The 17,473-nt window shown below is 32.0% G+C and overlaps 2 protein-coding genes across 2 annotated transcripts; one reads left to right on the forward strand and one right to left on the reverse strand.

The window, feature by feature from the left end:
* Positions 1-280: 280 nt before the first annotated feature.
* LOC139521818 (chymotrypsin-like protease CTRL-1) lies at positions 281-9,442 on the forward strand. The gene is made up of 8 exons (XM_071315460.1): positions 281-403; positions 1,234-1,434; positions 3,738-3,848; positions 4,380-4,563; positions 4,941-5,028; positions 7,156-7,324; positions 8,247-8,383; positions 9,143-9,442. The coding sequence occupies exons 1-8, from the start codon at positions 286-288 to the stop codon at positions 9,362-9,364; spliced, it is 1,230 nt and encodes a 409-aa protein (XP_071171561.1). The 5' UTR covers positions 281-285; the 3' UTR covers positions 9,365-9,442.
* Positions 9,443-9,925: 483 nt separating this feature from the next.
* Positions 9,926-16,179, reverse strand: LOC139521820 (cilia- and flagella-associated protein 161-like). The gene is made up of 7 exons (XM_071315463.1): positions 15,924-16,179; positions 15,201-15,290; positions 14,177-14,418; positions 13,497-13,578; positions 11,936-12,094; positions 11,529-11,602; positions 9,926-11,107 (listed from the first exon to the last, which is right to left on the reverse strand). The coding sequence occupies exons 1-7, from the start codon at positions 15,990-15,992 to the stop codon at positions 10,942-10,944; spliced, it is 882 nt and encodes a 293-aa protein (XP_071171564.1). The 5' UTR covers positions 15,993-16,179; the 3' UTR covers positions 9,926-10,941.
* Positions 16,180-17,473: the final 1,294 nt, after the last annotated feature.

A 17,473-nucleotide genomic window follows, 5' to 3' on the forward strand; every position in this document is an offset into this window, starting at 1 on the left:
ACAAAGTAATTATAAGGTTAAATATAAAATAAACTTTAACCCGTTAAGTGTAATATATGGTGTATTCTTATATAATGTGACACCAGTAGTCCTACTGAGAAAACAAACAATGTAAAGTTAATTGACCTTACTTTTTGTAGATTTATCAACCATAAAACAAACATAAACAGGAGTCCAATTTCATCAAATGATCTCTAATGATGAGCAATAAAATAAAACAATAGACGATAAAATAAAATTGCTTGATTGTGTTGAAGTGGATTGAGTACGAAATTACTATAAATAATGAGAATTTTCGGCAGGTTTCTATGCAACTCTTCTCTCAAGATGAAGGCACTTGTATTGATAGTTTGTGCTTTCATTTATACAGACGCTGCCTCGGTACCGAAATGGAGACAAAAAAGTAAGAGTAATGATTGATAATTTCTATAACTGCTTCTCACCAACTATTTCAACTCTATAATTGACATGATTTAAAATCATTATCATCTGCAAAATATATGCGTGTTCGAAACCTCTCGATAGTGTGATATATGCCTTACATATCTTAATCATTTATTTAAAAAAAAAAAAATGATAATAAAAAAGTATAATTTAATGAGTTTTTAACGCAAACAATCATTTCCGTAGAAATAATTGCTCGTATTGAAGATCATTCGATTACATACTTTATTGATATCATTATACAATTCTCAAAAGAGGACAGGGTATTGTTTCTACAGTATAATCATCACAACATTTATCATATGACGATCCTGGTTAAAGACTGTAATTACGAACTGTTTCTGTATCTTCAAAATGTATGTACTAATCTGCTAATCATTACTTTATATGTGTCTCACAGGAATAAATTACTAGCCGTATTTGGCACCACTTTTTAGAATTTTGGGTCCTCAATGCTCTACAAACTTTTACTTGTTTGGCTTTATAATTATTTTGATATGAGTCTTATATGTAGACGAAACGCGCGTCTGGCGTATTAAATTATAATCCTGGTATCTTTGATAAATATTTGTGTATATATAAACGAATGTCGAGCAAGTATAAGTGAATCTACCACTATATACTCTGAAAAGACTTTTAGATGTGAAACAGCAATCAACAAGATATATAACCCAATATAACCGTCTGGGTGTCTGTATGCTGTCCTTTACGAGTTTTGTAAAAGCAGTAAGTTGCATATGTTGTAATTCATCATCCTCTTTCATACCTTTAATTAAACTACGTCAACAGGGTCTGTGAAATTCAGTAATTGGCCGATAGCGTCGGGTAAGAACTGGTTCCCTGATGACGGAACAAGTGGAACTGGCGATGGTAGCTATCCTGGGGGACCTGGGGGACTACCTGGTGGTGATGGTAGCTATCCTGGGGGACTACCCGGAGATGGTGGTGGAGGTTGGTTTCCTGGAGCGACAACCACACCGGTTGCAATATGTGAGTATATATATATATTAATGAAAAATCCGTGTCGTTCGGTTCTATTATTCCATATCTCGGTATCACTGACTTTAGAGAATTAACAACAATACACGTTTTTTTTAATTTGTATTAACTGTATTGTCTTGGATCAATAAACAATCAAATACCATAACTTTTTTTATTTTCATAGCCATCATGGTTATTTCAAGAAAACAAATATTTGTAAATCTGACTAATGAGACATCTATTGTTGTTTACATGATAAGGGCCACACACAGTATCATGTCAATTCTTCTTCTGTGCGAAAAAAAACCCAATTAAGATGTCGGAGAAGGAATATGACTTGTTCAGTTTTTGTTAGCATGGATATCTATTGATCCTAGCACATTTGGAAAACCACTTAGACGGTAAAAGTCTCCTCTAGTTTCATCAACATTCACGGCAACTTTATAAACTCATCCCGCTTGTCAAATAACGTACTTAAAAAGTTATGAGGGCATGGTTTCTATTTGTTTTTCTTCTTACATCATTGCTAACTAGGTTAGATATGAACATAATTCCTTCTCTTCAAAATCTATACCTTTCTCTCAATTCCTCATTTGACAAATTTGAAGAAAGGTTATCTTTGCGGCGAAAATGCCTTTCATTTCTGTGAGGTGGAACAGGAACTTGCATGAGGGCGGCCATATTTAACAATAACTTGGAAATTTAATCGACCTCCCAGATGTTGTTAAAGTTAACGACTCTTTAACATTATATACCTATATGGAGTTATTTTCTTTCAGAACGACAGGTCATTCTTTTTCAGAACCAACCCGGACGATACCATGTTTCAATGATATATGCTCCAAGGCATAAAATAATTACCTGTGTGAGGTCATTATTTTCCTTGATAAACATGCAATCTATGATTTACTTCAAAACTTTATTCGTCTAATAGTTTTTTGTTGCCGATTTGGAAATTTATTTTTTTAAAGTTCAATCGATGAAAGGTGTAAAAGAAGCCGTCATCGTAGTCCCGTATTTTAATTTTAGAAACAAATAACGTGAAGTTTTGTTAATTTATCGCTACAATAAAGAAACATTATCATTTATGTCAGATGAATTTTAATGTAGACTTTCATAAAATAAATCCAGATTTAACATATTCGTGTGTAAAATTTTGAAAATCTTATTGAGTCAAACTGAAAAGGTTGATTGATTTTGGTTGCTTGCTTAACGTCCAGTGGCAAATATTTCATGCATGTTCAGAACGATACATACTGAATAGGAAATCATACTGTGACCTACATGTATTTATATTCGTCTTCGTGTCAGTTCTTAACTTTTTAAAATTTACGTATACCTTTTACTCTATCAAATGATCAACTAATAAGATAATCTTATATTCTATTGAATAACATTAACGTAACTCACGAAAGGGTCAGGTGCGGAGGGTATATACTTATATCCAGATTATCTTTTAATAAAATAAATAACATAACAAATAGAAAAAAAAACATACCCCTTCCCCTTTTCCATAAGCTATGTGGTACAATAAATTACTTACAATGTGTCTTGTATTTGTCATACACCGTTATCGGATGGTAACAATACATTTGTGTCTTACTTCATGCAGTTACAGTAATATTTTTTATTGTGTATGGATAATTATTTAAAAGGTTTATATCTAAATTATTTAGTGAGTTTTATTTCACATTCTAAATGAGCCGCAGGGCGTACTTAAAACCTGAACGCATTAGAAAGGAATATCCCACTTTAGTGTTGTCGGTAAAATAGGATACTAAATTTTACAAAACTTTATAAAATTAATATATTTTGACGGTATATAAGTCAGATAATGCATATTTTAAGGTTTTTCTTGTCGTAGAACACACCTCGGGGTGTCAGGATTGTTCAAAGAAAGACCTCCCTCCGGTCGGTCTTTCATTTGATCAATCCTGACACCCCTCGGTGTGTTCTACGACAAGAAAACCCTTAAAATATGCATTATCTATAACTTAATTACTGTTCGTTAAAAAAAACACCGAACAACAGTAAACAAATTTGTTAAATTTAACGACTCTCCAACGACACTTCAACGACTGTGTTAGCTTAACGACACTTTTACGACAGTGTGTTAGATTAACGACACTTAAACGATTGTGTTAGCTTAACGACACTTTAACGACTGTGTAAGCTTAACGACACTTTAACGACTGTGTTAGCTTAATGACACTTTAACGACTGTTTTAGCTTAACGACACTTAAACGACTGTGTTAGCTTAAAGACAATTTTGAACAACTGCGCAATTATATGTTTTACAACATTTTTTCAGCATGCAATGATGCAGGAGGATATTGTCTTTACGAGGCAAATTGTGGTGCAGAACCAGGTCCACAGTACGTGTGTGAAACGGAGGGTCTCGTATGCTGTTTACCACCTGTTTGTAAGTAGATCGATAAAGGTTTTCAAAATTAATTACTACTGCTTTACAATACAGAACCTATTAAAAAGGGAAAATCTGTGACGTTAATAATAGAAAAAAGTATATAAATGACATGTGTGTACTTTTGTACTTTTCATTAGAACTAACTAGTCGAGCAAGAACAAAACAAGATACTAGTAAATTAATTGTAATCCTACGTTGGAAATTCCAAAGAGAGGTTAAAAATACCAATTTAAAGGGACACCTAAACTCACAAGTCGAAAACAAACTGAAAACGCCATGGCTAAAAAAGAAAAAAAACATGTATACAAGCAATTATAGTACACAAAACACAATATAGAACACCATAGAGTACAGACTTAGCGAATCGAGCCCCACCAAAGACATTATGAATATATCTGCTATCATCTGTGAAATTGATATTCCAAAAGCGGTCCACCTACTCGTGAAGCGTTCGTACAATTCACGAAACAATTTCAACTATCTGGAAAAGCTATGTAAATACATAACGACATTTAATTATTGTTTAAGTGCCGGATTCAATATGCGGAGTTACTAAAGAAGCCAGTACAAGAATCGTTCATGGTTCGGAGGCCGAGCATAACAAATGGCCCTGGCAAGCATCTCTCCAGACACTATCTGACTTTCACTTCTGTGGAGGATCACTGGTCCATCAACAATGGGTTGTGACTGCTGCTCATTGTGTAGTAGATGGGTAAGTATGTGCTTATTTTTTTACTATAAAACTATTATGATGAATTACAAAGTTTTTTTGCTTCAATTTACATTTTCGGCATACCGGTATGTGAGTTTATCTTACATTGAATAGATAAATAAACTCATCATAGATACCAGGATTAGATTTTGTTTTTACGCCAGACTCATCAGTGACGCTCGAATCCAAAAAAGTTAAAAAGCCCAAATAAAGTACGAAGTTGAAGAGCATTGGAAAGAGACCTACTGAATAAACTTTTACAAATTGCTTACTAAATAAAGTTTTTGCATTTTTCTTCCAAATTGTTATTTACACATTCCCTGGTTAATATTTATGAGAGACAGGTTAATTTAAAATAAAACTCTTTCATCTTGTAGAAGGGAACTGAAAGTAGTCCTAGGTGAACATGACAGAACAATTGCACATGGACCAGAAGTGACTGTCAATGTTGCAAAGCAAATCCTGGTAAACTCAATTCTTTATTCAATAGAAACACCGTAAAGCAAATCATAGCAAACTTAATTCTTTATTCAATAGAGACATCGTAAAGCAAATCCTGGTAAACTCAATTCTTTATTCAATAGAAACACTGTAAAACAAATCATAGAAAACTTAATTCTTTATTCAATAGAGACACCATAAAACCGCGAGTCTAGCTCTTTAGAAAACAGACATTATAGTTATCAAAGGTACTAGGCTTATAATTTGATACGCCAGAACCGCGTTTCGCCTACATAAGACTGATCAGTGACGCTCAGTTCATATAGGGCAAGGGGGGTTCCAATAACAGCAAAACAGTAAAGTGATTTGGTTTAAAACAGATAAAAAGGAATTGAAAAGGGACAATAACAGATAACAGTAAATGAAATTTTAAAATCAGTCCGGTCCACGACCAATACATTAGATCTTATTATATAAGTGGTTGTATGGATCTAGCTAGGCCTTAACAGAGACATATGTATTCACTTACTTATAAAGAATATTTTGTCAAGAAATTGAATTGAAGCTATTAAAGACACATCTTTATGTAAAGCAACAGTTCCTGAGCTTCACTTTTCACTATGTGAACCTGTTAAAAAGCTTTTAAAAATTGAAAGTCAAGGTTCTCTTTCGTGTAAATACAGAGAGGAGGAGTAGCACTTCTAAATGTGAATGCTAAAAGCAAAAGATGTTGTGTAACTCCCAAAGCCAATATTTCACTCAAATGCTCAAACAAATGATACATATATACTATTTTTGTATTTTGTAAATAAGTATAAAAGGAGGTGTGATATAATTGCCAATGAGACATCTCTCCAAAAGAGACAAAAAGACACAGAAGTTAACAACTTTAGCTCATCATACCGCCTTCGACTATGAGCAAACCAATACTGCATAGTCAGATATAAAAGACCTTGATAATATGACAAACGAAAAACAATTCAAACGAGAAATTTAACAGCCTCATGTATCTACAAAATTATGAACGAAAACAACTTCTGAATTACAAGCTCCTGACTTGGGATAGGCACATACAGAATGTGGCGGGTAAAACATGTTAGTTGGTGCCAAACCCTTCCCTAACCTTGTACAGTGGTGTGACAGTACAACATAAGGTTTATTATTTGGTCATTGAATTAAAAATTGTATACGGTGTATCAATGCTTTTTTTATAACAAAATCCATATGATAAGTTATTGTAAAAGTTATAAGTGAATTTCAGTCAAAACACAAATTATAATTTGTAAGAAAAATGTGTAGAAAGTAAAAAAACAAACTATAGTTTGTACCTTTTTTTTGGTACAAAATTATACATCTAAAAACATGTTCACAGACAATGGAATTTATTACAAAGAATAAAAAATGTATACTGGAAGTCTGCAATGGTCCTGGACCCGACTGTTTTTAAATATGTTTATGTGATGTATGTTACTGGAATCCTTCTGCAAATACGTGACCTCCATATCACCAGTGGAAAGACCCCAATAGACATAAGAAGATGTGGTATGAGAGCCAAAGAGACAACTATCCATCCAAATCACAATGTTCAATTTTTTTAAATTTCTACTTAAGATTGGCTGTCAAAATTGTAACATTCCAATTTCAATAACAGCTAAACAGCAAATACAATCTCATAATAACAGATAACAATAAAATTAATAGTCCTATAACAGCTAACCAGGAATAAGCCAATAACAACTAACAGTAAATATATTTTCAGAATAACAGATAACAAAGAATTAAATTACCCCATAACAGCATAACAGTTAAACCCCTTGCCCCCCCCCCCCCCCCCTTCTTAGAAAAGTCAAACAATTATAATAAAGTTGAAGAGCATTGAGGACCCAAATTTCCAAAAAGTTGCGCCATATACGGCTTAGGTAATCTTTCACTGTTTATAATTTCAACTGTTCAAAATAACTCACCAAATTTATTTCAATACATGATAAACTTGCATCACAGTTACGATTGTCAAGTTCCGTTCTCAATTTATTTTATCAAATTAGATTATCTCTCTCTTGTTTCATTTTGCTTCAGACTAACATTTATAGTAAATGATTCTATAAGATATTATTTACGGCAAAAAATACTGAAATTCAACAATATTTACAGCATGAAGGTTACTCTAATGATGCACCCTACCCTAATGACATCGCATTGTTAAAGCTAGAAACTCCTGTGCAATTCACTGATGAAATCAGCACGGCTTGTATACCTTCCGCTGGAGAGAGTTTTACAACTGAAGACAATTGCTGGATTTCAGGATGGGGAGATACAAAGGGTAATACGCATGAATTATATGTACATCAAAATGGTTATAGCTTTTCCCTTCCTGTACCAAGTCAGGAGTATGCCAGTTATTATCCATTCGTTTGATGTGTTTAAGTTTTTGATTTTCCCACTGGATTTGCTTAGGAAGTTAGAGTTCGTTATTTTACTTTTAAAGTTGAAGTTTCCATGCATACAACATTGTTCATTGGTCTAATTCGTTATCAAAGGTACCAGGATTATAATTTAGTACGCCAGACGCGCGTTTCGTCTACATAAGACTCATCAGTGACGCTCATATCAAAATATGTATAAAGCCAAACAAGTACAAAGTTGAAGAGCATTGGTGGTCTAAACACTGCATTAATGTCAGACAACACCTGAATTATTTTAGTTACATCAAATCGGACAATCGATGAACTATCTTATATATATAAACTGAAGTCATGAATAAGGACCATTCACGGTTTTGCAGACAAACACCACTTGAAAATTAGTTTTAATGTATACTCTATCCGCTTCCAATTGACAGCCCTCTTCCCATATCTTTCATATACACTTCAACAATGTATTTCATGCATGATCAGTCCTCTCTGTTGTCACAAAATTCCATTAACTTTAATGAAGAACACCATGTTCATCCTTTAAAATGGTTAGTACTAATAATCTTATCTTACTAATCTTATGGATATTATTGTACCTGAAGATATATGCACAGCTTTGTCGACTGGAAAACCTTCTAGTCATATTACTGTCTGTGCAGTTTTTGGATCTTAAATACGACTAAGGAAAATCTGCGGTTATGCATATGCAAATTAAATCCAATGTTTCCGAAACAAATACAAGTACTATACTATTATGTTTTATATCGTCTCAGATAGATATAAGAGTGGTCGGATTGATTCTTTCATTTACTATATATTCTCTACTTGTAGATACTGGAGATGAGACAAAGCTTCATGAACTTAAGAAGACGATAACGGATAACCCAACATGTGCCAATAAATGGGGAGCTGGTAATATCATGGATACACATATCTGTGTTGGAAATGGTGATAAAGGAGCTTGCAATGTAAGCCACAGTTCGCTTGCAGTCGATTATGATCTGTTCAGTCTATTATCAGAGTGTTTAGTTGCTGTTTTAAAAAAAACTTATACCGAACAGCAACATACTCAATTGTCTGAAAAGCTATTGAACAGTACTGAATTGACTGCAAACATCTTTTCTTAACAGTACTAAATTTACCGCAGTGGACAATTCTGTAAATTGAATAAAAGACTGAACACAATTGAATAATTTATTGTTCAGACTTTTCAGATGGTGTTTAGATCAAAATGACGGTTTTAAGACTTATTTTTATTGAATGAGTTTTAGCTTTCACTTCTAAAATTTATTTCATAAACGCACTTTTAATATTCAACATCACACCGAGATATTGAAATTATAAAAAGTGAGAGGCTTTCATATCACTCTGAGAACGCTTTGGCCTAAACCTTGATGTAATTTTATACAATATCTGTGTACTAATACCTTTTATGGGGTTTTAAAAAAAATCTAGTCAAGGTTTGGGGTATCCTTTCATGAACACTAGCTACTTACTTCTGACAGTGTATGTATTTATGTTCTCTTCAGTAACTGTGAATATAGAGGTTGATCTCACAGAAGTTATAAGTCTTTTTTATATCTAATATTTTGTGATGGCAATGCATTCTTGGTGGCATAATAGTAATTCTTTCAACCTTTACCTTTCGATGAAGTAGATGCATGAAACTGAAACAGTATTTAATCTTTGTTACTTCATCTTTATTTGTACTTATATGCTAATTACAGGGTGATTCTGGAGGTCCATTATCCTGTCAGAAAGATGTATGGTACCTGGCAGGAGCTACATCCTGGGGATACAATGGTTGTCAGACAGAAGGATATCCCAATGTGTACACCAGGGTGTCGGAATACAGAGACTGGATCAAACATCATATCAGAATAAATAGAGACAAAGTAGCAGATATGTTGACAGAAAAGGAACATCATATCAGAATAAATAGAAAATAAGATATGTAAACAGAAAAGGAACAAAAAAAATATCAATCAGACTTAATTTGAAATAAATTTAATTACAGCATTTAAATATACAGAGTTTGTTATTTTGTTTTGGTGAAATCATTGCCTTGTTTCAATCATAATGTACTTCAATGCAAGAGAAAGGAAACATCTGAACTGGTTATTGAAATATCTTAGACTTATAGATCACATTTATGGGGAAGATCCCTCTTTAATTTTCACTGCATCCAAGGTGAAGGTCATAGTTACTAAAATAACACTAATTTTGAGCAGATTTTTTTTTTTTTAATACATGTACACACATAACCCCAGACCCTTATTACTTTGATGTGTTACTTGTAATTACCAGTAATGTTACTTGTAATTGTAAGTTAGAAGACACATCTACAAGTTAAACAAATGAAACTTTCTCTTATAATGCCTTCATTATAATGTACACACGGCATAAACACTTGCAGACATAAAAATCATGGCTTCAACGACCGTTTCCTTAAAGTTCACCTTCGACAATCTAAAAGTCAACCAGCATTTTGTTAAATAAACATAAGAAAATTATTGTATGTAAAAATTTAATATTAAATATTTGTAATACATGTCTATTGATATTCAAGTGACATTTGCATAATTATGTTGTTTTGATGGCAGTTGCTAATTACAAAAGATTTGAAAAAGCAATTCATCATTTGATTTTTAAACACTATAAAAGCTATAAACCACATTTATAGTTAAAACAATATACATCATATGTCCAGTGAAAAAAATTGGTGGCTCTTAAACTATTATAGTTTATGCATAAATAGTGTGTAATGCTGAATATTGTGTGCAGAAATATATATCTAGATAAAATTTGAAAAAAACAAGGTATATGACCTTAAAACGTTACTATGCTACTCGTTGTTGTAATGATGCTATCATGGGAATACATATTTTGATTTAAAGCTACTGGTTTTATAACTTACAAATATAAAAGCTAGAAAAATGCTGTTTTAATTAATACTATTTAGGAATTATCAAATAAAACAATTCCTCTTGTAATACCTGTACTTTTACTGTGCGTGCATAATTATCATGTATTATGCTAAACTTTGTGCATAAATATCACTTAATGCTAAGCTTTGTTCATAAATATCACTTAATGCTATGCTTTGTTCATAAATATCACTTAATGCTAAGCTTTGTTTAAAAATATCCATTAATACTATTAAAGCTTTGTGCATAAATATCACATAATGCTAAACCTTGCATATAAATATGCTATCTCTTTATATAAAAACTGCAATGGTAATAAACTATACTTAAAATACAATTAAAAAATATGTACATGTATATCTTAAAAGAAATACTTCAGTCAACTATCAGCTGAATAAATTTTCTTTTGTATCTGTTAAGAAAAGCATGATCACATTTAATATAATATCTCTAATACTGGTTACTGTATATTAATGTATAAAAATTCAGCACTGCCAAAAACAAAACTTTTCCTCCTAGACACATTATATATATTGCTGTTAACAATATTTAAAGTTTTGTAATTCATAACTTCAAATTGTAACAAATAAATTTCCAATCTATGAGGCAGTAGTAGATTGTGTGGCTTCGTTATTAATAACTGGATAAATTTCGTCACCAGGCACACCCATCATGATCATCCAATGGTTGACTTCTTTATCTGCACGATGAGAATCTAAGAAGGTGTTGCATGATATTTCATACTCTCGTGTTCCAAATGGAGTTCTGCAATTAAATAAATAGAAAAATTTAGTTCATTTCACAAGATATACCTTGAGGTATTGCTCATTTATTATACCCCTGACATATAAGTTATGATTTCCAATTACTTTGAAAACATCAAATTCCTACATAGTTTAATGTGACAAAAATTGAAATAGTACATGTTTGTTTAGAGGCCAGCTGAAGCTCACTACAGATGCTGGATTTTCAAGTAAATTTATATGTTTCAATCATATAAGATTGTGCAACAATAGGTTATTTTTAAAAGTTTTTGCTTCGTCATTTCAAAAAGGATGTTCCTTTTAAGAATTGAAATAATTCTATCATGTCATGCATGCTCTATGCAAATTCTAACACATTATTAGACTGCCTAAATTATCTCCCTTGTTTTGTAATGTTTATACAATAAAATTGAAATACATACCTCATACAAAAATCCTCTTCAACAGCTAAATTCTGATTAGTATATTTGTGGTTGAAAATTATTTTGGTGTTGGCCTGTAATGATAACAATAATATATGTGAAAACTAGAATAAGATAATGGTATAACAATAACATACCCGGTATATAAAAAGGACAGATCAATTATTTCCTTTGTTAAATTAAACAGTTCTATGAAAAGCAATTTATATTTTATGACTTTTAACTTTGATCAAGAACTGATTCTGATAATTACATTAGAAACAATTTATTAAATCAAACTATACAAATGTACTACTTTATCAAGTTTTGAATAAATAAAGTTACAAAAAATTTACAAAAACCTATCTTTTTTCTATAGTTTTGAATTTTTCTATGATTTCTTCAATACAAAAGCAAAGATTACTCACAGGCACAGCGATTCCTTCATATTCTAATCGTAACTGTGGATTAAAGTGTAAGATTTGGAATTCTGTTAGGAAGGATGGCTCTGGCACATATGTGACATCTTGGTGTCTGGATCTTGGAGCTGATTTGCCAGTTGTGGCTCTATCACTTGATAAGAACAACTGAAATAAAGGAAAAATCAAATCAAACCACATATACAGTGACTTTAAACTGTCATATTCTTATCTAATATATTGTTTTCTTGGAGTAGACCATAGATACTTATAAATTATAAATAGTTTTCTTTAAACTTTTGCTTTATATAAAACAGACCAAAAAGGAAATGCTAGTTATATCATTTCTTATGATATTTCTTCATAAACAGAACAAATATTACAGTCAATCCTTAAATGTTGTAAGCTTAGTGAAGGAGCAGCTGATACCAATATCAATATCTTGGTTTGAATTGGTCAGGGATTAAACTCATATCCTCCTGCACTCACAACAAGCACTTTAACAGGAGACCAGTGAGGCAGTCTTTAAATTGACAACAGTTTGAACATACAAAAATGTATCAAAAAAAGTTCCGATTGAATTTAAGACAAATATTGAAAGTACATCATTGTACAATTTTATTAAGGGGGTCTCATTGAGGGTTCTGATCCAGGATCCCGCTTACTGTTTTGTCAGATTCCTGTATCCCGCTTACACTATATGTATGTCAGCAATTCTCATTTTTTTGTAATTTTCCGTGTCCCGCTAGACTTCATTTCTTATTTTCACGGCACAATAATTTGTATTTCAAGAGTCGCACTTACAAAAAATTGGCAATCCCTTGTCACGCTTAGACCCCAAGGTTGGGCGGTAAATACCCCCCGGTATTTACCAGTGGTATTTACCGGTATTTACCGCCCCAGATAATACTCCCCAAGTGGTCAATACTGGCAAATACTGGTCAATTGAAATTTTCAGATTTTACAGGTAATTAAAATTAAAGGTAAATCAAACTACAGGTAAATGAAGTTACATGGGTCTTTTTACCTATCACCTGGCATTGCTAGGTGTGAAAATTTGATTACTAAAACAACAGCCTCCAATAAAAGTTGACAGTGCATGGGTTGAAAGTAATAAAATTGACATATGAAGACTCCCTTAAACAATAAATATTTTTCTGTCTATTTAACTGTGAGATAAAAACCTTCTTCATGCTGGAAATGTAAATTTGAAGAGGGGACAAAAAGTTTTTATCTTTTACTATAATATTATGTACACATTAATCATGTTAATCAATGTAGATCCCTGTTTGAATTTACAATAGAATTAGAAATAAAAGCATTAAAAATGATTTGAACACTTTCTTTATAAATTAATTATTAATAGTAATTATAAATGACCAAGTAGATAGTCGTTTTTATAGTAATGACCACTCAAAATTCAACCAACCAGTATTTGCCGGTATTTCCCAGTATTTGCCAGTATTTCCCGGTATTTACCTCTGGCATGGTCAATACTAGTATTGACCGCTTTTTTGCCAACCTTGTTAGACCCCAATGAGACCCACTATTTACAGTATATCATACTTACACTCCCTCCCTCATTATCTAATGTACACAAGAAAAACTTCTGTCCATATCTTAATGGCTGTCCACATGGTGTACCATCAGCACTGAAATATAACAGGGGAGACAACTTAGGATTGTACTTTAAAAATTTGTCTTAGACACTAAAGGTGAAATTGACAGCCACTTGGTCAACTGTGACATGTGAAATATTTTTTATAAACTTGTATCTAGATACCAGAATTAAAATTGTGTATGCCAGACACAGCTACAGTCTTTCAGTTCTGGATACTTTCTTTAATATCTGAAGCTATACTTATTAAAGATATGTTTTTTTTTTAAATGTTTAAGTCCTATAGCTACATCCCCTTGACTGCAAAAAGTCATAAATCAATATACTGATCATACTGTATAAGCTGTACTTTAAGACACAATGACAATAGTGTAAATCCTCCCCTGATCTTAAGTTCATTTCTAATTTCTATATGATATAAACATGCTTAGTATATTATCGTTTCTTCAACTTTTCAAAATATTCCTTCAATCTTCCATTTTAATGAGATTTATTAAAATACTAAGTATCAACAACCTTCCAGTACTATAGATATAATATGAAAAATTTCACATGTTCTAATGGGTCATTCCTTATATAACTGAATCAAGAAGCTAAAATATTTGGCAAATTTTATCAATTTTGAACTTTACCTGGTAATAACAAATGTATTTCTGAGATTTGCACCCAATTCTTTTGATCCTGCTGTATTGCATGGTCCCTCTATTTTTTTGGCTTCTAGGATTTTCTGTATTGCAGGAGAAACTGCTAACTGGCAATCTGCCCTTGGTTCAACATGAGCAAAAAATTTAGTTTTGTCACGAGCACCTGGACAACGTAGATTTACTTTATCACCAAAGTGAACCAATCCATCCCTAGATATACTGAGTTGAAGCTGAAATTAAAACATATAAGATGTTTTTACAAAGTAAAGTGCATATATATACCAATTTAGTGGTATAAGTTGACCACATTTTAAATGTTCAGAGAAGTATACATTTTCCAAAGATTTGTATGCAGAATTTGGGATGAAAAAACATATAATATCCATCCGTGTTTTTCTTCAATCCAGGGAAATTGGCATCCACAAAATATAAACTAATCTAGAATACCCAAAGAAAATTTCACATTGAGCATATTTATAAAGAGATCGTTTTCAAATAGCATCATTTGATGATAATTAGAACACCAGCATTAAGCAAACTTTAGAAAATCTCATTTCGATTAGATCATTGTAATAAAAGATGCGGGAATGTCTCGCTACATTGAAGACCTGTTAGTGACCTTCTGCTGTTGTTTTTTCTATGGTCGGGTTGTTGTCTCTTTGACACATTCCCCATTTCCATTCTCAATTTTACATGTAGCCCTTATTCTAAAATACCATTTAAGACAACACAGATCTTTACAGTATTATTTCATCTTCTTCAGATTAATGTTAAACTGTCTAATTCACAATTGTATTTTTTTCTTCTATTGTAACATGTGTAAACCTTATAACATCTAGTTTTCTAAAATGTCAAAAATTCTTGGAAATTTAAAAAAAAATGGCAATAATAAATGCATACAATTATTTCTGAATTCATAGTTATTGGATATAACAAATTGCCCCTTTATACCTCTATTGATCCTTGCTCTTTTTTTGTTGCTATATATACATGTACAAATGTAGATACTTACTCTGTCAAATAATGTCTGTTGAAGTTGTGATCTCTTCTGGTAAAGAAGTTCACCCTTTTCTCTCCTTTCTAGAAAATCTTTCAGTGTGTCCTACAATATATTGAACTTTCAATTTTTTGTAACCTGTTGTTCAATTTGTTCATGTGGTTCACATAAAATGTTTTTCGCTTTTTTTTTTTTTTTTTTTTATCTAGATTAGATCTTTTGTTTTCCATTTCATATTTTGGGACTCTTTATAGCTTGCTTTGTAGTGTACATGTGAGCCAGGGCTCTCTGTTGAAGGCTATACTTTGACCTATAATTATTAGATCCCTCTGAAAACAGTATATATATCTTCAAATGGATAAACCTCATAAACAACCATGTTTTCAAAAGGTATTGACTAAAAGTTGTTGCGTTTTATGTCAAAGTTTATGTTATCATTTGTAAAATTGTTGTTATCCATTGGAATGATGTGCTACTAATAATTATCAGTCTATCACCATGTGTTATAGCAGTCTCAACCCAAACCTGGTAACTTATCCTCCCATAAACCTAACCCTCACTCAAACCTTACCATAATTCTAACCCTTAAACCCAACACTAACTCGAACTGTGACCTAACCTCTTAAAATTATAAAAAGGCCCCTAAACCTTACCCATTCATTACTTTTGTTTTAAATCCCATTAAAGTGCTTTAATATCAGCTGTTTTCACATGAACAAAATTTAAAAACATTCTTACCTCTTCTAGCTGTATATCTTCATTCCAGTTGCCTACACGAACCGATGGGTTGTACGTTCTGACACTCATTGTAATGATAAAAATATACAACTACTTCACAGAATTATTTTCGCGGCGATGGTCGGATGTTTACCTTGACAACAGACTAGAGTAGCAGTTAATAATATGGAATAACGTCAACTCGGACCAAAGACAACTCGTACCAAGATTACCCGGACCAAATTAAAGACAACTTGGATTAACATACTCGGACCATATTAAGACAACGCCGACAAACTTCAAAGATAACTTAGACCCGGTTGCCTGGTATATTTCATAGTTTTAAATTCAACTCGGATCACTCTACAAATATAATAAAAGAGTAAAAGAAGTGGTAATTAAGTTCTGTGCAGTCGACTTGTCTTTGGTCCTAGTTGTCATGTTTATGTTTACATTTAATATAAAAATATTTTTCGTGACTTTTAAGAGTTTCAGTACTTTCTTTCTTTTTTTGTTATATATTAAAAGTTCGTATGTCACTATAAAGCTGATCAGAAATAAAATCGAAAAAAAATTCTTCATAATAATAAAAAATCAATGTTTGATAAATGCTTGAACAAATACTAGCTTTTCATGAAGCTTGTTAAATTTTCTTTTAGTGCGGCGAAATTCAATATTGAATGTGATACCATCATGGCAAATATATTTGATTCACAACAAATAACCAGAGACATACATATATGTCTCTGAAATAACATATGCTAGCATGTAAAATAAAAACTTATGTTTAAGTGCTCTTATGTAAGATTTCTTTTTTTTTTAGGTTCGTTTGCAAGATAGTATTGTACGTTATGGTTTTTTTTACGCATGCATGTATGTATATCTTCGGTTAACTTCCTAAAGATCTCTAGAGCAGTTTTTTTCCTACTTCTAAATTATAACTGTAGCATGTATGTCAAACATAGATAATCATTGAGAAAATATGTCTCTGTATATTTGTTTTTTTTGTTTATTTTTGTCTATTTGTGTATTTGTATATTTTGTCATTGTCAGCTGGTATCATGATTCCGGTATTGGAATTTACACCAATAACATTATTTGATTTGATTTACTCAGCCGATTCAATTTGTACATGAAATGAATATCACTTTTTCCATGATATAATGTAAATTGTTTCCCGCATTGTAATGGGAGGACCATGCAGCATCGGACCATTTAACTTCAAAGGGTGAGGTCATGTGTCCTTCCAAAAAAAGTATTCTGATCCTCAATTTGATGAAAAAATATTTCTGGTCAAGCAGACGACAAAAGTATATTATTCTGAATTTATATTTCCCCCGTACCTTCATCTTCGCTATTATAGCCAAGGGTAAAGATACTCTCCCCTCCTCTCTGAAGAGAATGGGACTGGAGTATAACTCTTGGGTGGCGAATATGCATACCTTATAGTGTTTTAAAAAATTAGAAAAAAAGAGAAAAAAATCGTTGAAAAACTTAATAAAATTGATTGCGCTCTGCACGATTTTTTTTTACTCAGACAAAAAACCATAACCCTTTGAAGTCAAATGGTT

This window comes from Mytilus edulis, chromosome 4 (genome assembly GCF_963676685.1).
Source record: "Mytilus edulis chromosome 4, xbMytEdul2.2, whole genome shotgun sequence".
NCBI lineage: Eukaryota > Metazoa > Mollusca > Bivalvia > Mytilida > Mytilidae > Mytilus > Mytilus edulis.